Source organism: Perognathus longimembris, chromosome 7, assembly GCF_023159225.1.
Source record: "Perognathus longimembris pacificus isolate PPM17 chromosome 7, ASM2315922v1, whole genome shotgun sequence".
Taxonomy (NCBI): domain Eukaryota; kingdom Metazoa; phylum Chordata; class Mammalia; order Rodentia; family Heteromyidae; genus Perognathus; species Perognathus longimembris.
Window position 1 is genome coordinate 19,558,402 of NC_063167.1, and position 16,603 is coordinate 19,575,004.

General features: G+C 59.4%; 1 protein-coding gene across 3 annotated transcripts in view; it reads right to left on the reverse strand.

Moving 5' to 3' along the window:
* Nucleotides 1–251: 251 nt before the first annotated feature.
* Adgrb2 (adhesion G protein-coupled receptor B2) overlaps nt 252–16,603 on the reverse strand; it is a 28,261-nt gene continuing 11,909 nt past the window's right edge. The window contains exons 3-29 of one of the 3 annotated variants that reach the window (XM_048350743.1): nt 16,204–16,368; nt 14,844–15,008; nt 14,067–14,231; nt 13,807–13,974; nt 13,633–13,734; nt 13,400–13,506; nt 12,622–12,816; nt 12,442–12,510; nt 12,248–12,356; nt 11,596–11,944; nt 11,233–11,338; nt 10,998–11,041; nt 10,423–10,549; nt 9,962–10,065; nt 9,765–9,867; nt 8,954–9,104; nt 8,700–8,769; nt 8,201–8,267; nt 7,952–8,037; nt 7,550–7,648; nt 5,412–5,583; nt 5,020–5,115; nt 4,666–4,705; nt 3,444–4,063; nt 1,571–1,606; nt 1,156–1,254; nt 252–733 (exon numbers count right to left, since the gene is read on the reverse strand). In XM_048350743.1, the coding sequence (XP_048206700.1) occupies nt 548–733; nt 1,156–1,254; nt 1,571–1,606; nt 3,444–4,063; nt 4,666–4,705; nt 5,020–5,115; nt 5,412–5,583; nt 7,550–7,648; nt 7,952–8,037; nt 8,201–8,267; nt 8,700–8,769; nt 8,954–9,104; nt 9,765–9,867; nt 9,962–10,065; nt 10,423–10,549; nt 10,998–11,041; nt 11,233–11,338; nt 11,596–11,944; nt 12,248–12,356; nt 12,442–12,510; nt 12,622–12,816; nt 13,400–13,506; nt 13,633–13,734; nt 13,807–13,974; nt 14,067–14,231; nt 14,844–15,008; nt 16,204–16,368 (3,800 nt within the window). In that variant the 3' untranslated portion in view covers nt 252–547. The remainder of the gene's footprint in view (nt 734–1,155; nt 1,255–1,570; nt 1,607–3,443; nt 4,064–4,665; nt 4,706–5,019; nt 5,116–5,411; nt 5,584–7,549; nt 7,649–7,951; nt 8,038–8,200; nt 8,268–8,699; nt 8,770–8,953; nt 9,105–9,764; nt 9,868–9,961; nt 10,066–10,422; nt 10,550–10,997; nt 11,042–11,232; nt 11,339–11,595; nt 11,945–12,247; nt 12,357–12,441; nt 12,511–12,621; nt 12,817–13,399; nt 13,507–13,632; nt 13,735–13,806; nt 13,975–14,066; nt 14,232–14,843; nt 15,009–16,203; nt 16,369–16,603) is intronic. The other 2 variants (XM_048350744.1, XM_048350745.1) reach the window with 2 other exon arrangements.

The following is a 16,603-nucleotide window of genomic DNA, read 5'->3' on the forward strand; positions in this document are numbered from 1 at the left end:
GCCAAAGGACACATTCGTTCTTCCTTGTCATTCCAGCCGGTAACCAGGAAGGGAAGAAGCATGTAAGGCCACACAGGAAGTCAGGGTCAGAGCCGGGTGGCCCCTCCCAGCCTGGACAGGCCTGACCACATCACACAATCTGACAAGACCCACTGGGGAATGAAGTTGGGGTTCTAGGGCTGGGCCGTCACCTGGGGGAAGCAAAGAGCTCAGCAGCCAAGTCCACAGAGTGAAGTTTATTCCCAACAAAGTTCCCTCCCCCCTCCCCAGCCCAGGACAGGGACAGACAGGCCGGGGCAAAGACAAGGCTCTGAGGCTCTGGGGGGGGGGGGGGGGACTGAGGGGCCTCTGAGAAACAAGGAGGGGCCCTGGCCCCCCCGCCACGTGGTGTCTGGCTCCCCCAGCTGGCCCGCCCACCCGGCTGAGTCCTCCATGCCTCCTGCCCCGCCCGGGAGGGGGAGGGGCGCTGGCTCCTGGGTAGTTCCAAAGTGGAGTGTGAAAATAGAGAGATATATATTTCTGTGCAGTGGGCAGTCCGGCGTGGCACTCACACCTCTGTCTGGAAGTCACCTTCCGGCGGTTCTGTGGGCTCCCAGGCGGCTGTCCGGTGGAGGGCCAGCCGTTCTCGGGGCTTGGGGGGCAGCGAGCCCAGTGTCATAGATTTGAAGGTGCTCCAGCTCTGGTGCCGCCGATGCTGGGACAGGCCAGGCCGGTCCCCGGGGCTGGGCTTCTCCTGTAGGGAAGCCGGAAGAGCCCGTGGTGAGGGGCCAGGAGCCTTCACTCACAGTACTGAACAGATGGAGGAGACCCCAAGACACTGCCAGCACTGCCCAACATTACAGGGCCAGCACACAAATGTGGCGCCCACTCCCGGCCTCCGTGCTGGTGGCTCCTGTCTGCTCACCCTCCCCTATCCCCAGTGGCCTGTCCTGTGCATTACCCACAACACTCCCCCACCAGCCCAGCACAGGGAGGCCCCCAGAACAGTTGATCCTGCAGTGGGGAGGCCTCTGGTGAGGCTGTCTAGGCAGGGGGGGGAGGAGGACGGGACAGTACAAATTCCCCAGAGCCCCCTTCTGTCCCTCCCAGAGACACAAGCCACCGCCTCTCCTCCTGCTGTGGGAGCCACAGGTCCGGGATACCGGGGGGCCTCACCTTGGCGGCAGACTGGCTGCGGTAGCGGTCGAAAGTGTGGAACTTCTGGTTGAGCTCGTGGTAGAGTTCCGAGTGCCGTTTCCGGGTGTGCATCACCTTCTAGGAGCCACTGGGCGTCAGAGGAGTGCTCCTCTGGGCAGCACTGAGGACGGCTCGGCCCCCTCTTGCGAGGGCACTCAGCATCCTGAGCCCCACATCCCTGCCTGCTGCTGGCCCCTCTGGAAGCAGGCTGGCTCTCACTTCACCCCCACCGCCTCAGGTTGGTGCAGGAGGGAATAGCAGGAAAGACCCCACAGAAACCACAGGCTTGGAGGGCTGGGACAGGACTCTTGCGATGGGGCCTGAGCCACTTTTGGGGGTGGATCCTCCACGGACAGGCACCCCCTACCCACCCAACATACCCCACACCACTTACCTCAAAGTCCAGGTCTGAATACCGTAGCTTCTTACGCTGGGAGGGAGCAGTAGGAGGCAACGAAAGAAAAGACAGCTTTTCACCACAGGCAGGACTTTACACAGAGCACGGGGTTTCCAGGGCTCTGCCAGGACCTTGGAGCTGTGTGCTCCAATGGATATGCGTGCAAGCACAAGCAGGCAGGTGCTGCCGGGAGCTCACACACACCTGGGTCACACTGGATCACACAGCCTGGATTCTACCCCTCTACCCTGGCTCTAATCTCTGCCAGCCCCAGGCTCCCTTCTCCCTATAACCCTGCCAGTCCAGGCCCTGTCTCCCTGGCCTCCATGTCTCCTCACCCTGTCCTGTGACTTCAGAGTCAGAACACTGGTACTGGGAGAGCAACGTTCAGGCAAGTCAGGGAAGCTATAAGGCCAGGGTGGGAAAGGGGCTTGCCACAAAGGGGCTTGCACTCACAAAGAAACCAGAATCATGACTCGTAGAATTCCCCAGGTCCCAACCTGGTGGGCATGACACCACCAATGGCCTGTGACACCTATCTCCTGGTTTTCTCACCTCCCTGCCTGCTCTGCCTATCCCTAGACTGTCATTCTCTGCCCTGACCCTTCACCTGCCCTTCTCCACACGTGTGTCCTTCCACACCCAGCCACTCTTCTCCCTGCCCCATGCACACTGCAGACAGTGTGTGTGCACAGACCCAGTATGCATTCCCACCGCCCATCACCGTAGCCCACACAGCCCTGACCCCTTCAAAGTGCCACCACCCGTATTGTTACCTCCCCCACACGGAGCCCAACACTGTCCCCTCGTCACTGGCCTAGCCACAGACAGACAGGTGTCCACAGGACAAAGCCTGCCACGTCACTGCTGCCCCTCTCCAACACCAGAGTTGCCTCTTCTGTCTCTGTTACGCCTTTCTCCTTTTTGCCATCTGTGCCGGCACCAAATGTTCAAGAAACATTTTAGGAGAAAAACTTCGACTTGTGACCCCTCTAGCTGCTAACTTAATCTTCTTTGTGTACAGGATGGGGAACAGATTTCTGAGGCCAAACACAAGCCGCCAATCATGTCTGAGTTAGGACTCTGGCCTCTTTCCTTATCCATATCCTCCACATCCATCCAATTAGGAGTTCGAGAATGATCCAGAGTTCTACAAGAGTCACTACCACCTGTTTGTTCCCAACAATCCCCTGAAGGGAGCAGGCCAGAGGGAAAGCCTACATGGACAGAAAACACAAGGCTGGCCAGGCGGACTACAGAATGGGCTTGCATTCTCTCAGGAAGGCGCCCTGGGCAGTGCCTGGGGCTGATTTAGCACTACTGACCCCCAACTTTCTAATACTTCACTTTCTATTTGTTCTACACAGAAATAAACAGGTTACACCACCCACTCCTTCACACAATCCTGCAAAGAGACTGCTACACTGTCCTCGCCTCACACAAAAGGCAGCAGAGGCTGAGATCCTGCCACATGCTCAGTGTCTCACAGCCCATCAGAAGACTGGAACGCAGAGCTGTGTGGCACAGATGCCCAGGCGCGGCCCCTTAGGTGGCTTCCCTAGCCGTACAGCACCGTGCCTGGGCCACAGTTCCCTTAGAGAGGCCTCCCCCTAAGCAGTCACCCTACAGCCGGGGCCTGAGTGAGGATGCAGAGGTTGGGCAGTGCACCCTCTGGCACGGCGTCCCTGTCTCTCCGAGGAGTCCAAGCCCACCACAATGTCACTGGGAGCTGCGGTGGATCCAGCGACTGTCTGAGGAGGTGTTCTGGGACAGCTGGAGGTGTCCCTTCCAGGACCCCACCCACAACTTGGACATGGTCTCAGGCCCACCCGTGGGCAGAGCCCCCACCCCAGGCCCTGCAGCCCCTCACCTCCAGGGAGCCCAGTTTCATGGTGGAGCCAGGCACGGTGCGGGGCATGGTCCTGCTGCGCTCCCCCGGCTCGGGCACTTGGCGGGCGCTGGGTGTTGGTGGAGGGGGCTGGAAGGTCATTCCATAGGGGTTCTGTAGAGACCCGTAGGCAGGGCCCAGCCCCATGCCCGAATGTTCCACAGATAGGAAGCTGGGGTAGCCTTCAGAGTGGGTGAGTGCCTTGGCAGCCCGCCGGGGGGTCCCTTCTGGCCGGGCCCTGGGGGCTTCTTCACCTCCTGCCCCTCCACTGCCAGGCTGCAGGCTCAAAGTCCGCCGGGGCAGTACCATGTAGTCCCCCTCGGAACCTGGCTCGGTGGGCCGAAGCCATGTGAGGTCCAGCTGCTGCAGGCCACCCTCCCCACACATGTACACAGGGTTGGTCTCCTGAGGGGGCGGCGGCTCCCCCAGGCCTGGGGAGGTTGCCATGGGCACCAGGATGTTCCCAGGCAGGGGAGAGAAGCTGAGGCCACTCTCAGGACCCATGAGGCAGGACTTGGGCTCTTCATCCTCGTCCAGGGACAGGCGGGACAGCGTGCCTGTGATGGTGGATGGGTTGCAAGTGTTGACCTCCTTGAACAGAACTGAGAGCGGAGGGGAAGGAAGGATGAGTCTTGAGGAACCTCTGCCCAGGCTGAGCAGGTACCAACCTCCTGAGCTTTGACAGGGAGGGAAACTGAGTACAGATGGATGCCACTCTTGTACACACCAAAGGGGATGGGAAGACAACTGGCTCAGAGGCCCACAGAAAAGCGGGGCAGGAAGCAAAGCCAAAGCCCAGGGCCCACAATGCTCTAATGTGGGTCCTGACCTCTATTCCACACCCATGAGGCAGCATCTACCTAGGAGGCAGGACTGGAAAGAGACTCTGGTAAGAGTCATGGAAATGGCACCATAAGCAGGAGCTCCTGCGGTGTCCTAAATTTGTCGTCCCTACTCCCCCCACCTGCCCAAAAACAGTGGCATTCTCCCCTCTATAAGTGTGTTGCCTGAGGCTCAGAGAGAGAGGTTGTTTGCCCAGAGGCACACAGCAAGCCACTTGCAGCCTGAATCCCATTCAGGCCTGTGTGATGCCAAAGGTGGACTCCAGCAGCCAGGCCTCCATCAGGGCCGCCCTCGACAGGCGTCAAGGTCCCCTTCTTGCTCATCCCTGGGGCCATTCTCCGTTCTTCCCCAGCAGACTCACCTGTTTGACAAGCCAGATCCACATCCTTTTCAAAGTCTGACTATAGGCGGAGAGGGAGAGAGCAGGTGGGCAGAGGAAGGATCAATGTATCAGAGTGGGAAGGGGCCCAGGCCCCTCCCTACACACCTCTTCCCTGTCCCCTACTGGGGGGGGTTGCCACCCACAGCACACAGACCAACAGAGCTCCCGAGGCGGGGGAGGCCCAGAGTGAGGGGCAAGACCCTTCTGATTTCACCCAGTTGTCAGTGATCAAATCCAAATCAAAGGCGGCATCCGCCTCCCTGCCACAGAGGGGTCGGTGAGTGGCTGAGGACAGGGGGGTGGGAGTGGTGAGGCTCAGGCCTCTTCACTCACCAGGATCTGCAGCTGCCCATTCTTACACGAGTCAGGGGAATCTTCACTCTCATCAGTCCGACACACGCCCATCTGACACTTCACCACATCCTGCACCTGGGGACAGAGGGCAGGAGGAAGAAAGAATGAGGCTTGAGGAGTCCCCCACAGGACTCTAAACACAGGATGGCTAGACCTCCCACCCCAGACACCCAGGTAGGTATAAAGAGAAAGACACCAATCCAGCCTGAAGTCCTACCACCTGGGCTGGGCTCTCAGGAAGAAAGAGCCAGAGGCCAGGCTTCCCAGGCCTGGCTCCAGCCTCTCCAGGGCTGCTCCTGGTCCCCCAGCAGGGAGAACCCAGGGCCTAAGCCAGTGTGGCAGGCTGGCAGGGTGGGAGAAGCCCAGCCTACCTCTCGGCGCAGGAAGCAGTGCACGGCCGTGATGACAAAGCCCTGCGCAGAGTTGAAGACAGCGAAGAGGGCCTGGAAGAGGACGGAGCGGCGGTCTGTCATGGCCAGGACAGCAGACATCCAGGTGAGTGCCAGGAGGGGCAGCACCACACAGGAGCTCCAAAGTGAGGCCCTGAGGGGACAGTAGAGAAGGGTTTGTCAGAGTGACATTCTGCAGGACAGAGTGGCAGGAGCCTAGGCCTCTATTTGGCTTGGGGACTGGCAGGGGCCCAAATTCCCGGACCTGGGGAAGATCCTCAAGCAAAAAGGGACTAAGGAGCTGCAGCCAGAGAAATCGAGGCACAGGGACAGACGGCCGAGACTGCAGGGCAGAGGCGGGGAGCAGAAGTGGGATGGACACACAAACACAGGAGGACTGAGCCAAAGCAGACACGAGGTCAGGGAACAGAGGTGGAGAAGACGTCAGATGTGGACATGGGGAGTGGCAGGCACCAACTTGGGGAACTTTGAAAAATGCAAACGTCTGGGTCACACTGGGTAGGCTGGGGTGGGGAGAAGAGGAGAGGACTGAAGACAGACACTCGCCACAGTTAAAGAGAGCGCGCAAGAGACTGACAAGAGGCACCCAGAAGATTAAACAGGCAGTACATGGGAAGAATGCCAGAACAAAAATCCTTGGTGTAAAGATGGGGGCCAGGACCAGTGAGGTGGAGGCCAGCCTCCCAGCTTCCCATGGAGGAACTCTCAGTGCCCGTGGCTGCTCAGTGCCCTGGGCAGAAGGATCCTAGCTGGGGGGAGGGGGGAAGCAAGCCTATACAACTCTGGCCTCGGTGCAAGGGAAGGGCAGAGAAAAAAGGCAGATGAGCCTTGGCTTCCAAGCTGCTCCCCTCCCACACCTGCTACGGCCCGCGAGGGACCAAAGGGCCCAAAGCCACACTCATCCCATGTTGCCCCATTGCTCTGCACCCCCAGTGGAGTCAGGCACAGCTGCAGACAAGGCCAAGTGAACCATTCTGCAGAGACAGCCAGGGATGCCAAGGCAGAGATGGGCAGGGGGCCAGATCTGTCCTAGGAAGAGTGTTTCATCACCGTTTGACCCAGCAGGGGGGTGGACACAATGGTTTCTGAAGCTCTAGGGGCGGAGCCAACATCAAGAGAGGGCCTAATCACAGTAATAAGAGCTGTCATTGATTAACCACCAATTCTCTGCCAGGCCCTACACTGAACACTTTACGTAGATTATTCCAAATTGTGATCAAAACAACTCCAATAAACAGGCCCAAGGACTAGTGTCCCAATTTATAGATGAGGAGACTGGAGTGTGCCCAGATGGGCAGAGGAGAGGAGAAGTGAGACACAAACCCAGCTTGGTGACTCCAAAACCCAAGCTTTGAACTGCTGTCTGAGCAGACTGGGCAGAAAGGCAGATGGTAGCCCAAGGAAGAGTGCTCTGGGCTCGTTATTGTTCCATAGTGACAGTACCAGCCACCAGTACCCTCCAGAGCCCCAGGCCCCTCGCTGGTCAGGGAGGCTCAGGCAGATTTCCAGCCCTGGGTGGGGGCTTGGGCCTGAGGTGCTTCTGCTCTGGCATAGCTGGGATTTTAAAATTCTCTGAGGCTGGGGGGGGTGGGGGTCCTCAGTGTAATAAAACTGTCTACCTCCTTGATTCTGTCTCCAATTGATTGTGAGATTCAACGCCTCTGAAATCCTAGGTCTGATTCTGTGACAGATGATAAGACTATGATTCACTCATTCTAATGTTCTCAGCTTCTGATTGTCTTATTCTAAGACTCTATCATTCTAATTCTCAGGTTCTATAGCTCACAAATTCTGAGGGCCTTAGAGTGGTGTGAGGAGGAGTTGTCTGTAACCGTGCCTGGGCCGAACATTAGCCAGAAGCAGGGGTGGGGTGGGAGGAAAGGGTGGGCAAAGGAACCCAGCACCTTGAGGGGGCACAGTCACTCCCCAGTGCCCACTGTCACTTCATTCGCAAGCCCTGAAGAGTGCATAGCAATTGGAGGGCAGGACAGGCTCTCCCGAGCACTACACTGATATATGCCCCTCCCTCCCCACCCCCACCACAGGCACTGTCCCCCCTTCCTTTGCCCCCGCCCATCCCACTGCCCCCCAGGACTAACATGGCGTTCCTGGCCGAGGCTGAGCTGAGCAGGGGGCTGGGGACCGCTCCACACGCCGAGCAGGGGAGGAGCAGGCTGGCCCAGGGGCACCGCTCCGACCTCGGGGGGGGGGGGGGGCAGCACAGACATGGGAGAAGGGGGAAACACATGGGAAGCCGGAAGACAGGGCAGAATGAGCCCAGAGAGGGGTGGGAGGGGAGGGCAGATGAGAGAGAGAGAGCTGGGTTAGGGTGGGCAAGGGGCTGCAGCTGAGCACTCGGGCGCCCACCTTGCCTGCGCCCTTGATGCTCCAAGGTTAGGGAGCCCAGATGGCACTGGCAAGCCCTGAGTCTCCAAGAATGCCCTCAGCCCACTCTCCCTGAGGTTTCCAGAAAGGCCAAGTCGCAGAGACTCTCCCCTTACCCAGCCCTCTGCTTCTTGGACTTGTCTGAGATGCCGTCACGTGCCATGAGCTTGTTGAAGACGATGATTCCAATGAGCATGTTCACCTGGGGGCCGGAAGGGGCAAAGGGGGAAGACAGGATCACCAGGTGCCCTCTGGGGTGGGCCCCTGCCCCCAGGTGGCAGCTGGAGGGCAGGGAAGAAGCAGATGGACAGGAAGACAGGGCAGCAGGCCTACATCTCTCCCAGGATGCTGTAAAGGGAACATACCAGGACAATGACAGCTGCAGGGCCCACAAAGGCGTAGAGCAGACCACCCTCCAGAGAAAGCCAGCAGCTGGGGGGGGGGGGTGGAGAAGGGAGCATCAGGCACCCAGAATGCTCCTGCCCCACCCCCAAACACCACCTCTCAGACTCTGCTACTCTGTGTACATTACCAGTTAAGACTGAGCCTCAGGCGGAGCTAGAGTCAGCTCTTACTGAAACTCAGTTTTCCCTCCAACAAAGGTCAAGAACAACAGGCCCAGCTCCGGGGCTACCACACAAATGAAAGGAGGCTGACCTCTGAGCTCCAAGGTGAGGGGACATTATCTAATCCTAGCATGTCTTTTTCACAATCAAGGAAACTGAGGCTCAGAGCTATGGAGGAATTGGCCCAAAGACCTACAAAAGGTATGAGCCAGAATCTTAGTAGAAGAAGGCAAATGCTCAGCCCAGACCCCCCCCCCAGCCCCCCAGCTCCCAGCCCCCACTCAGGAGGCTCACGTACTAGCTGGATGTACCATATCCTTTGGTGCGTGTGAAGCCCACAGACACAGCCACCACCAGGGCAGGCAGACCTAGGGGAGCACAGGAGCCATACTGAGAAGACTGTGGGTACTCAGGACCCTCTTCTTTCCCCTGACTATCCCAGCCCAGATGACCCACACACCCAGAGAGCTGAACTAGGGCTAAAGCGGTCTCTCTCTGGTTGCCCCTGCCACCCAAGGCCCAGAAGCAGAGCCCAGCACTGGCCTCGCTCACCCCAGCCCAGGCAGAGGAAGCGCTTGCGAACGAGGCGGGTGCGCATCCGCCCAATGACAGCCAGGTAGGACTGCCAGGCCTCGGTAAGCACCCAGCAAAAGGAGGACAGAAAGAAGAAATGCAGGAAGGCAGCCGTCATGGTGCATACGCCCTGCAGGGAGAGGGGACGGGAAGGAGTGGCCCTAAGCTGCTGCCTGGGTGGGAGGCGCCAGCTTCCCTCACCTGCTGCTGGGCGCTGCTGTGGCCAGCCGCCCACCAGAGCCCCGCCCCCGAGAGTCCTGCCAGGCACCCCCGCCTTCCTGCACCCACACACAGCACGACACGGGCCCAATGACATGCACACAACACTCCGCATCCGGGGAGGTAGGCAGGCAAGCCACCCACACACAGACGGGGCTGGCAGCGAGGGGGATAGACAGGGGGCTGAATAAGCCCCACACCAGGCACCCACGGAGTACACAGTACAGAGAAGGCCAAAGCATAGAGGGCAGTACGGGTCAGTCACAGGCAGGTGGCAGAGGAGCCCCCCCCAAGTAAGAGGGAGGCCCAATGCCACCAGCTCAACACACGTGCACCCAGGCACTCAGCTCACGCACACATTCACTGATGTGTACACAAACATTCATCACTGAGTACAGACACCCCTCTCCCAACGCCCTCACTTATGCTCACATGCTACTTACACACACGCACACACACCCTTTCCCCAATATCCTTTAAAGACATTCACACAAACACACGCACCGCCCCCCCCCCACCTGCAGGCACTCCCCACCCTCAGCCTCTCACACCCCCGGGAGCCTGCACCTGCCTTGCTCAGCACCCGGGACTGGCCCACGAGGATCAGAATGTTGGAAGCCAGGATGGAGAGGCAGAAGTTCAGCAAGATGATAGAGCGTTCAGATTTTATGAACCTGATGGAGCACAGCAGGCAGAGGCAGAGGCGCTGGCTGCCTGTCCGACCCGGGGTGGCTGGCCACCTCCCACCCCATCGGACATCCAACCTACCTCCAGAAGGCAGCATAGATGGCAAGCAGTGTGAGCAGGGCCATGCAGGACACGGCACAGCCTATCACCAGGGGGACGGAGGGGGCGCCCGCCAGCTCCAGGGTCTGTGGGAGATGGGTTGCTGGGAGAGGGCCAGCAGCAGGGCGCCCAGGCCCCGTCTGCTGCAGACGGGGACACCCTCATGCAGAAGGACACTCACTACTGTTCACACAGCGCAGACCAAGCCTGCTCGCTCATGTGGTGCGTATAAGCAGATGCACACATGGGCACACCCACCCATACCCCCTGGGCAGATGTCACGGCTATCCGCCTCACCCCAGGGCTCCAGCTCCATGTGTGACCCCACAGGTGTGCCTGCACAGAGGCATGTCGAAGATCACCCAGTGCCTGCCAGCACCAGACAGCTCAGGCAGCCCAGGGGTCTCCTCCCTTGCCCAGTGTGGCACTTCTCTCTTACTCACCAGGTCTTTGGGAGGCTGGGCCAAGACAGCAAAGGTGGACAAGTGCTGACACTGACAGCGTGTGTGGGCAGCCTGTGTCTCCAAGGTCTGGCAGCTCTCAGTATCCCAGTCCCCCGAGCTGGCATCTCTTGGGTGGAAGAGAGGTAGCATGGATCTTGAGCACAGCTCTAGAGCCCTGCCTCTCTAGTGCTGCCCACTGGCAAGGGACAAGTGAAATGAAGGACAAGGCTACATCCATGAGGTGACAACAGAGAGCCCTAGCATATGGTCTTGAGCACTCAGGCCAAGGATGGCACCAAGATGCCACTGGGAGATTCCTCTGTCTCCCTCCACCCCCTTCCTCCCTCCCTCTCTCAAGTAATTGTACAAAAGGGTTACAATTCCATTAAGGCAGGTTGTAAGAACACTGCTTCTTGATTAATGTCACCCCTTCCTTCATTCTCCCCTACTTCGCCCCCTCCCATCCCTGCCCTCAAGTCATGCAGTTCATTTTCAACATAATGCACATCGACTATGATGACTACATAAGAGATTCCTCTTTTCTGATGGGCAGTTCCGGAGCTGCCCCCACTCACGCTCTGGAGTAGTCCCAGCTGGCGCAGTGGGGATCTGTGGTACCCTGGAGAGCAGAAGACAGGCATGCAGCTCAGGGTGGGGAGGACACAGTCCCCGGTCACCACCCCAGCCACCGTGGCACTCCCACACAGGGCCGAGATGCAGCCCGCCATGGAGAGAGACTACCTTCCCACCAGACAGGCTCTGGCCACCCTCGTTGGCAGAGTCAGCGTCCCCAGCTGGGCCCCCACTCACATTGATAATATAGGAGAGCTCCACAGTGATGAGGGGCTCTGCTGGCGGCTGGGTGGGAGGCCGCACGGTCACTGTCATCACCCGTGAAGTGACGGCTAGGGGAGGCCTGGGGAACAGATACTGAGGTCAGCTAATGGCAGAGGTTCCCAGGAGGAACCCTGAAGCTGCTCTGGATGGGGTTCAGAACTGCCAGGAGCCAATACCCAGGGGAAAGCCTAGAGCGCAATGGCCAAGACGTTGGGTCCATTCACCAAGTCCTGGATGCCAGCATAGCCTTTGGTAAGCGGCTGTCTCCAGAGCCCAGTGAGGGGTCCCTGAGGATACAGGGCTGCCCATGGACCATTCTGCTCAGGTTGGACTCACCTGGGGGGTGGCAGGATGAGGCCAATGGTGCGGTAGAGCACAGCACCAATCACAAAGTAAGAGGACTCATCAGGGTCTGCGGTGAGGAGACGCTGGTGGGAGTAGCCTGGCCCTGGGGGCACCGTTCCTGGGCCCTTCCCCCTGACCGGGCTGCCCAATGCTGCTGCCGCTGCCACTGCGGCCCCAGGTGTAGCAGGCTTCCCTGGGGAGGAGAGGCTGAGCACCTCCTTGGGCAGGAAGAGACGGTCCTCTGAATGCCGTACCCAGTCCTTCATGCCCCGGCGGCCCCGCATGGGAAAGGTGATGTCGCTGGACACAGCGGAGATGGGCTCCCGCTGAATGCTGATCACTGCAGTGGGAGGAGGCAGGCGAAACACACCACACCACAGACAAAGGGAACAGGCCCAGAAGAAGACGCACACCACGGAAGGCAGTACCGAGATTGGTACAAACACAGAGAAGCAGGCAACGCAGAGATGGAGGGGAGGAAGAAACAGGGAGAAAGATACAATCAGAGGATTAACTGGGGGAAAGTCAGAACTCATACGTGAAAGAGTAATAGGAAGAGCCCATCAGAAACCATCCCTCACCCACGGTGGTAGTTTGGGTTCGATCACATCCAGCACCCCCTCCCCCGCCTGCCTCCTTGTACCCAGATTGTCTGTGACAATCAGAGAGCTCTGGAAGGCCTTGAGGGCATCGCCCACCAGGTGAATGAAGTCCTCCACGACGCGGAGCAAGTGCACAGAGCCAGGGGACACCTGGGGACAGAGAGTGGGTAAGGTGTAAGGGTTCATGGCAGGGATGGGTCATGAGAAGAGAAGCCCAAGGAGGTGTGGCCCTTACCTGCTGAGCATCGTCCCACTTGTCCTTGTTCTCTGCATCCACCATGAAGCTCACCACCTGGAAGAAGCGCTAGGGAGAGAATAAGGAAGGTCAGGGATCCCTGCCCTGCACCCAGGAACCTGGGCCTCAACCTTCCCTCCACGCTGGGGCTTTTCTTCCTGAGGACAGCACAGATGGTACCTGCACGTCATCAGCCGAGGGCACATAGGTAGCCCTCTTGAAGGTGTCAGTGACATTCCTCAGAATGTCCACGGAGAAGAGCAGGTCCCCACTGTAGTAGGTGCGCCGGGCCAGTAGCTCCTGCAGGCTGCGCACCACCTGGGACATACCCTCGCCCGCTAGCATGCGCTGCCCCTTGGCCAGGTGCTCCCGAAGCTGCAGGTGACATGCCGGCTCCTGTCACTGGAGCTGCAGAACCTGAAGCAGACCCTGGGCCATCCCATTCCCACCTACCCATTGCTTTCATACCAAGTTAGGGAGAACTGCTCAAAGGGGCTCAGAGACAGGAGAGGAAATGGAGGTGGGGGGAGGGAGCACCCCAAAAGGTACTTGAAAAGACTCCAGTGGAAGCATTTGAAGAAAGAACGTGTTCCCCATCACAAAGGGTCCTTCACATTCAGTGCAGTGCAGTGAGTCCTGCCCCCCTACCCAACACAAGCCTGAAATGCAAACCAATACCTAATGGAGTCAGAAACATATACTCTTGTGTGCCACAGCCGCTGAAATGGACCCTGACAGTAGGGCAGGCCCTTGGCTGGGCATTGGGGAAACAAAAACAAACTCAGCTTTTCCCCTGCTTTCAAGGAACCCCCACTCTAGTGGGGTAGAGACACTTAGATGAGCATTCTTAACGTCTAAGGTGAGTACAGCAGATGCTAAGGCACATGGGAGGCCACCTTTGAGCTCCCTCCACTCCCTACGGGAGTCTGGGACATCTGATGTGGCAGGGCACACTCACTGATAGATATAGGTAGCGGTATTCATGGGAGATGCAGCGGGCAAAGCTGGGCAGTCCCCAGTACGCCACACCCTGGGCGCTGAGGAGACAGCGGCGGCTGGCAGACCCTTTAGGGAGACAAGGGGAAGGGAGGGCTGGGCATGAGGGCCAAGCTCTCATCCATTTCCCCGGGATGGAGACTCAGAAGCTGGGGATCCAGAAGGGGATCCAGCGAGGGTCTGTGATGGCCTTACCCGAGGCATTGGGGGGACATTTATTGTAGATGATTTCGCCAGCTGCTGCCTTCTTCCACGTCATCAGCATCACATACTCGTCCCTGCACATCTCGTGGAAGGCTGTGGAGACAAGGATGGCTCAGTGGGGCTCACACGCCAGCTCCAGCCCCCTGAGGGGTCGTGTCAGCATACCTGGACATCTCTTCTCACTGCAGGGCTTCACCTCCTCTCCGCTGCCCTCACAGGGGTAGCCCTGCGTGCCTGCAGCCTGGCACATGCGGAAGCGGCGCTGCCAGCCTGTGTCACACGTCTTGGAGCACAAGCTCCAGGCATTCCACGGCCCCCACTTGCCATCAGTGGCTGTGGGAGGGGAGGGGGGAGAGGCTGCAGGTGCCTGGCCCCAGGGCCAGGGCTTCCAACTGCCACATGCCACCCTCACACAGAGTACTTACCGGGGCACTCAAGGTTGCTGCAGTCACGGGTGTCAGTGAGAGCTCCTGTGCACGTTGCCCAGGCTGGGCCTGCCACGCTGCACTTCCGGCTGCGCTGTTGGGTGCCGTTGGCACAGGACGAAGAGCATGGGCCCCAGGGACCCCATTCTAGCCACTGGCCTTCCACTGCATGGGGAGAAACAAGCAGGGGTGGCCGTTGAGCAGAACGTGGGTGGACTGCCGTGGGCAGAGTATTAGGGGGAGATAACAGAAACCTGGTTGGCACAGAGACCTGTGCCGGGCCAGATCCATTCAAGCAGGGCATGTGAAGGGGAGTGCACAGGTGATGCTTGGGCCTCAGCCTGCCTGCCTGTCGCCTGCTCTAGGAACAGGGACACCTCTCCATTCAGGACAGCGGGATGAGCTCTCCCCTTGCTGAGGACAAGGGCTGCTTCTAATCTTTGCCTGCACTTGAGCCCAGTTTTGTGTCCAATCGGTCCAGCAGGCTGGAGGCACCCAAGTGCTGTTAAGGGCAAAGGCAGGCAAGGGTTTGGAGGTAGGGGCATCGGGCAGCAGTCCTGTTTTGTCTGGGTCACAGTGTGCCAACCCCAAGTCAGGGGTGGGGCTTACCTCCCACTCTTGCAGGCATTGACTCTGGTCTCCCCATGCTTGGTCAAAGTTCATGGGGGCTCCCAGGGGCAGGGCACTGGAACTGACTGTCTCCCCTGGGTCCCCCCCTGCCCCCCACCCCCCACCGGCTGGGCAGCGCCTGCCTACAAGCCCCCTGGCGCTACTGACCCGGGCAGGCGGCCATACTGCAGAGCTTAGTCTGCAGCTCGGGACCCTCGCAGGCCTTGCCGCCGTGCTGGGGGGGCACGCAGGTCCGCATCCGGCTCCGGGACCCGCGCCCACAGCTGCGGGAGCACAGGCTCCAGGACCCCCACTCCTCCCACACGCCGTGCACTGCAAGGAAGCACGTGGCCGGTGGCTGGGCGGCACCTCGGCCCCGCCCACTGCCATCGCCTGCCCCTCCGCCCACCAATGAGGAGCTCCGCAATTCAGCGACTGCTCCTTATTGGCTCTGCCAGGGGTCTGTTGCCTGGGAAATCTCTCAGGGTCCCAGAGCTCCGCGGGAATGTGGCAGACAGGTTCCAAGTCACACAGGACAGACCCTGTGGACACCCGGAGAGCAGGACCAACCAAAGAGGGGAGCCACGGGTCCTCCTCTCCTGGAGGCACAAGGCAATCCAAGAGCCACCCTCCCCCTCCCTTCCCACTCTCAGACCCAGAGCCTGAATCCAACACGGCAGTCTAGGGGCAACAGAAGTGCGCCTCCCAGCCCCAAGTGCATGGACACACAAATATACATGAACCGGTACGTGGACACCAACACAACGATCTCACACGCTGGAACACAACTTGTCAAGCTCCTGTCTCACCCTGACCCCCCTTACCAAGCCTGCCCTCCACAAGCTCCTGTCTCACTCGCAGTTACCAAGGGCCCTCCCCAGATAGGCCTTAACTCTAAATGCACAGCCAGCACTTCACCCGGCCCAGGGAGTGAGGAGCAGGCTGCCCTGCCTGCCCCTGTGGTCACCACTGTCCCAGGCAGGCACATGCATTTCCCCAACTCCATGCTTAACTGAGAAAGGCCTAAGGGTCCAGGGGAGGCCCCCTGGGGAGGAGGATGGGGAGCCCAGAGCAGAGAGGGAAGAGGTCCAGGAAGGCTTCGTTTTAACAATAAAAGTGGCATTCATCTTAGATTCTCAGGAAGGAGCTGAACTGCTTAGCCAAGGTGGGAGCAGGACAAGAATAAACAAATTCAGGGAGCTGAGACAGTGGTGGGGGTACTGGAGAACCCAGAGCTAGGGGAGCACTACGGGGAGGCACTGAAGGCCAGGCTGAGCCTTGATAACCAGGACACAGGTAGGCATCAGGAGAGTGAGGTGCCCAGAGTGGCGGGGCTTATCTGTGTTCCCGAGCTCCATGCCCAGCTGACATAGTGCATGGAGCTAGGCATGGTATGGGAGGTAGGAGAGTTTGCTGAGTGAAAAGAGAGGGTAGCTGAGCTTTTTTTTTTAAAGAAGATTCATTTGCCCGAGTACCAGATAAGACCTAACCCTGCTGGCAGACCGGGCAGGGAGGAGGTCGGGCCTACCTGGGCAGGTGGCTGAATTGTTGCAGGGCCGGGTCTCCCGCAGGGGCCCGCTGCACAGGGTCCCATAGGGGGAGGACACGCAGGAGCGGGTCCGCACCTGCAGACCCTGCCCACACGTCAGGGAACACACGCTCCACGGGGACCACTCCTCAGCTGCCGGGTCGCCTACAAGAGAGGGACAGCGTCGGCGGCAGGGGACACCTCCCAGACATTCCATGTCATGGGGCCGGGGGAGTACCAACAAGATAGGGGCAGGGGAAGCATCAGAGGGACCCTCCTACCCTGACCCCCCGAGTGGCAGGCTCTTTGGGAGACAACCCAGCCCTGCCCACAGGCCTCACAAGGCAGAGACACAACTGAGCTCCAAGACATAGACACAGACGGGCACACGCCAAGCACA